Below are 5,678 nucleotides of genomic sequence, written 5' to 3' on the forward strand. Positions count from 1 at the left end.
ATTCCCTCCTAATACAACCTTTATAATTCTAACTCCAAACTCATCATATCAACAAGAATCTTGTTAAAAATTAGACTTAAATATGAAAAAAAACTGTCATAAAGGTTCACCAATCCTGTCTTATAATATTATCATATGAAAACACAGTATTTGTTACATATTCCAATACAAAAAGTATCCACTTGCTAGAATTGGTTAGCATTTACTTAAGAACAATAACAGGCATTAGGTTCAAGACATTGTCAAATGGTCACTTTAGAAGTCTATGTCATATTCACCCCCTCGTGGTTTAGTTTGGCTAAAGTAACACCCTTCACAAGAGTTTGTATGGCAGATTCCCACCTCCCCATGTTACAACTTCCCCTTTAACTATCCCCACCATCCTCACATTTTATAAAACCCCACATCGCTCCCTTCACTCTCCTTCCATCTCACATCACATCCTTCCTTTTCTTCCATTGTTTCATTGCATCTCCTAATTCATTAAAACCTCTTCCTTTTCCACACTCCCCTCACAAACTACACAAGCACACAGCAAAATGTGCAGCTCCAAGACCAAAGTGACTGTAGGCATAGAAGCCACAGCCACATACCCTTTGGCCAGAATCAATGGCAGGCCAGTTCTTCAACCTACTTGTAACAGAGTTCCTAACCTTGAGAGGAGAAATTCAATCAAGAAAGTCTCACCAAAATCACCTTCTCCACCTTCACCACCACTTCCAACCAAGACCTCACTGACACCTCCTGTTTCTCCAAAGTCCAAGTCCCCTAGGCCTCCAGCTATAAAGAGAGGCAGTGATAGTAATGGACTGAACTCAAGTTCTGAGAAGATTGTTACCCCAAGACACACCATCAAAACTCCAACTCTAGAGAGGAAAAAGTCCAAGAGTTTTAAGGAAGGATCCTGTGGCACTTCAGCTTCTTCTGCCTCCATAGAGGCATCGTTGAGCTACTCTTCCACTCTGATCACTGAATCCCCGGGAAGCATAGCTGCAGTGAGGAGGGAACAGATGGCACTGCAGCATGCACAGAGAAAAATGAAGATTGCCCATTATGGAAGATCAAAGTCTGCAAAGTTTGAAAGAGTTGTTCCTCTTGATCCTTCAACCAATCTTACTTCAAAGACAAGTGAGGAGGAGAAGAGATGCAGCTTTATCACAGCTAATTCAGGTAACTGAATTCAAATTTCAATGCAAATTGATTCCTTACCTTTTATACTTCTGCAATGTGCTAATATCAATGCCTCTTCTGCTACATAGATCCCATCTATGTTGCTTATCATGATGAAGAATGGGGAGTTCCGGTTCATGATGACAAGTAAGTTACCATCTTAGTTGGATAATTTTTTCAGTGAATAAAAGAAGAAAATCATGAAGCAAAACGAATTAAGTTTTTCTGTGAATTTAATCATGAAGCAAATTCGAATTAACTTTTAAACACGTTAAATAAGAAAACTTCTGTGAATTAAATAAGAAACTTAACTCATTCTACCTTCATATTTTGTTCTCATATAAACATTTATTTAGAAATTTATCCAAGGAGCAGAACCTTTGACCAAACGAAAGATATTTAGAGACAAGTGATGATTAACAAAAACATTATTGTGCCCACAGGATGTTGTTTGAACTTCTAGTTTTAAGTGGTGCTCAGGTTGGATCAGATTGGACCTCAATCTTGAAGAAACGCCAGGATTTCAGGTTGGATTCTGCAGAAAGAAACATATAAATGCTTCATTGCACAGCACACCAACATGGACCTTTCTTTTGATGGGGTCCCCTTAAATGAACCAACTAAAGAATTTTAAACTTTGTGCAGGACTGCATTTTCAGAATTTGATGCAGCAACCTTGGCCAACATGACTGATAAGCAAATGGTATCTATTAGTTTGGAATATGGCATTGATATCAGCAGAGTTCGAGGTGTTGTTGACAATGCTAACAGAATTTTAGAGGTAAGCAAGAATCAAGCCTCAGAAAAGGCACCCTTTTACTCTCTCTTTGCTAACTGGTCTCTCTTCTTTACACACATAATGGCCCTCCAAGACCACTAGTTTCATGAATTGAGTGAATGTTCTCTTGACAAAAAAGCATATTAGTTAAGAGTATGAATGATGAGAAGTACAATAATGACTTTTTCATTCCACTGCATTTTTGTAAACTTCACTTCAGTTTCCAACCGTATCAACCTCTTGAGACATGTCTTTGAATGTAGTTATTATTATATGACAATGTGTAATTGGATAAAAATGAAAACAAAAGGGTATACCATAATGTATTCAAATTAAATTCTGAAACTGATGTGTACTGTACCCACAAAAAAATTCTTTTTGACAGGTAGTAAAGGAGTATTGGGTTTGGACTTAAAATATTTGTCTCCTTTCCTGTCTGTCTAACATAAAAAAACAATTTGCAACTACAATTTCTCTCTCTCTCTCTCTCAGTTGCTAACTTCTTGTTATATTTTAATTGAGGAGACATAGAAAGAGACATGTAGTGTAAATGCACAACTCTATTGGACTAATTTATGTGATAACACGTTCTGTGGTGAATATATGAAGATATAGATTTTTAACAATCTCTTTCTAAACTGGGTCATTGCAGATTAACAAGGAGTTTGGATCATTTGACAAGTACATTTGGGGTTTTGTGAATCACAAGCCCATCTCCACACATTACAAGTTTGGCCACAAGATTCCAGTGAAGACATCAAAATCAGAAAGCATAAGCAAAGACATGATCAGGAGAGGCTTTAGGTTTGTAGGTCCAACAGTGCTTCACTCATTTATGCAAGCAGCTGGACTCACCAATGATCACTTAATCACTTGCCATAGACACTTGCAATGCACCACAGAGTCCTCCCTATAGTCCCAACTTCAACTCAGAAAAATGAATTGACCCAGAAAAGATCAAGACCAAGATTATGTGTGCTGAAGAGCATATATGTGTAATGTGCATGCTAACTATAGTTGTAATGTTACTTTGTGTATAATATTAGACTAGATTAGATAGGGAGAAAGAGAGTTAAAAAGGGTTTTCTGATTTCATGAGGTGTGTGGAGTTGAATGAAAGTTTGGGTGTGATTAATTAATTTCCAATTGATTATTTAAGTAAAAGATTATGAGAAGAAGAAGGTTTAGGATGGTGTTATTAAGTAGTGAGACTTAGGGGACAGTGACCATGTGCATGTGCAATTGTGAGGCAAGGCAAGGCAAGGGCATGTGTGGTGTCAGTTTGCTTTTTGGTTTTAGTCCATGTGAGCAATCAGGCTTTGCATTATTTATTATTCCCTTTAACAGCCTGTGTGGGATACTTGCATAGGGGAGTTAGGACCACATTCCTCTTCTTTTTCCTCTTTCTATAGGGCTGTTATCTTTGCTGTATTCTCCAACTTTTTGGCTTTGGTGAATGTCATCCCACGATGTGTTTTGGAGTTGGTGTACAATTTAGATTGTCAGTTCAGTTTTTGGTATTGTTTATATGTATCTTCAAAATATATTGATAATGCTGATTTGATGTTTTCTTTTGTAATTAAATGTGTTTTTTTAAATTTAAATTTAAAATTAAATTTTTTTCTTTATTCAAATTTGGATATATTTTCATCTTTAAACTTTAAAAGTGTATAGATATATATAATCTTCATAACCTAATTGCATTAACTCTTAGATGATATTGTTGGGATTCCAAGCATGAGTCTAAGTCTCATATCTGATAAAAATGAGAAAGTAGAATATTATATAAAGATAAAAGATCAATTAATCCATTGTTTTAAAAGTTGTAGATAAAGAATGATATCAATCCTTTATATAGTTGGGTTTAGATGTTATTGATGTTTATGTAATCTACGGATTCTTTTAACACTTTCCAACTTAAATGTATTAAAATTTGAAAAAAGGAATTTAAATTTATGAAAAACATACTATTTTAACATACCAAATTAGTGTATTTTAAAAGTTTACATAAGAAGAATAAAAAAACCTCATCCGTAAATCTAGACATGTTGGTATGTAGTTTGTGGAGTTAGTTTGAGTCTTTTTCAGTGCACTTGAAATGTGATGGTGTAATATTTGATTGTTAATATGAATATATTTCAATATGTTAACAAAGGTATCCCATGTGACACTTTCTCAAACAATATGTTTCCTCTCCTTGTTGCTTTCGTTATCTTCTGCTACTTTTTGTTAAGGAAATGTGACATGCAGCTAGACTTGTAATTGAATAAGAGGTTAGTGTAGAACTCTGAAGAGAGTAGCTTCTAGACAAGGGTGTTTGAAAGAATAAATGCAAATTAAATGAAAGGTAGTTGACAACACCTAGAATTGGTGAAAAATGAGAAATTGCGAAGGTTTTGATTGAAGAAGACTTTGTCTTTTGCAAGGTATACCCAATTTTGGGATACATAGTCATTTAGTGTTTTAACCACTTTATCTGCAAAATCTGGTTGAATTAATATCACTATCACATAAAAGATAAAAGATTAGGTTTTAATTATAGGCATCCAAAACGCCAAAACTGAAAAACAAAAAAAACAAAAAATTCTTAGAATACATCTTTCATAGTTGATATTAGAGATGGATATAACTGGTCATATTTTAAGGAGTTTCTTGATTTTAAGAAACCAACTTTTTAAGAAATTTATTATTGAATAGATAGCACATCCAGTTTCTTCAACTTAAGGTTTTTTTCATATATATATATATATATATATATATATATATAATAGTCTCTTATGTAAAAACACATATTCTTACTAAATTCAAACAAATTTTCAGATAGAATTTATTTAAAACGTAGATCCAAATGAGTAGATAGTATGCTATTAATATCATTATTACATATGAACCTTAGCATATAATACCCTTTAAATATACTAACAGACAACTATTTACAATGCATATGAAAGTTTTCCAAAAGGAACTTATCATGTAATGTTTAAGAAGTTTTACATCATACAAAAATATCTAATTTAAAATATACATTCTATTTACATTTTTACAAAATAAAAAAAAAAAAAACTTCATATTGTAAGTGTTGTTCTTCACTACCACATGTATGATATTCTACCTAGTCTTTTACTCACATATAATACATATATACGATCATCATAGGTGAATATCAAAACATAAAAAAATAAAATAAAGAGTAAGCTATTGAAGATTTACTATTTTCCATGTAACAATATCAACATCAGATTCATAAAGTAACAATATCAATATCAGATTCATAAAGAATTAAGTATAACCAATTCGAATTATTCACCACTTACATAATACCATGCACATGCATAAATTTAAATATTTGTCTCTACTTTTAGAAAACAAATGTATTGAGTGACTCAGAAACTCTACACTTGTCATAACTCACTATTTGCCTCTCATGAGCTATAACTATCGATTCACATTAGGACACCAATCCTTTTTGAGATAATATCTTATTTCATACCTAAACTCCAAATGACAAGAATATCTTTCAACTCCCACCACTAGATATCTTCCTCTACATGAGTTTGATACTAGTAGAGCTAGGATAGTCTCTACGGAATCCCTCTTTGTTGAGATTGTTGACAACATAATTTTTATATCAATCTAGTTTTCGATGATGATAACACATTGCTTAATAACATGCATATGTTGTTTGTTGTTATTACATGTTCTTATGCAAATTGATTGTTATATCTGTGAA

At 33.1% G+C, this 5,678-nt stretch overlaps 1 protein-coding gene across 1 annotated transcript; it reads left to right on the forward strand.

Annotated features, from left to right (window-relative positions):
- Positions 1-299: 299 nt before the first annotated feature.
- On the forward strand, positions 300-3,523 carry LOC106752960. Its single transcript, XM_014634745.2, has 5 exons — positions 300-1,170; positions 1,260-1,317; positions 1,614-1,697; positions 1,816-1,951; positions 2,601-3,523. The coding sequence occupies exons 1-5, from the start codon at positions 540-542 to the stop codon at positions 2,862-2,864; spliced, it is 1,173 nt and encodes a 390-aa protein (XP_014490231.1). The 5' UTR covers positions 300-539; the 3' UTR covers positions 2,865-3,523.
- The last annotated feature ends 2,155 nt before the right edge of the window (positions 3,524-5,678 follow it).

Source organism: Vigna radiata, unplaced genomic scaffold (assembly GCF_000741045.1).
Source record: "Vigna radiata var. radiata cultivar VC1973A unplaced genomic scaffold, Vradiata_ver6 scaffold_129, whole genome shotgun sequence".
In the NCBI taxonomy this organism is placed as follows: Eukaryota; Viridiplantae; Streptophyta; class Magnoliopsida; order Fabales; family Fabaceae; genus Vigna; species Vigna radiata.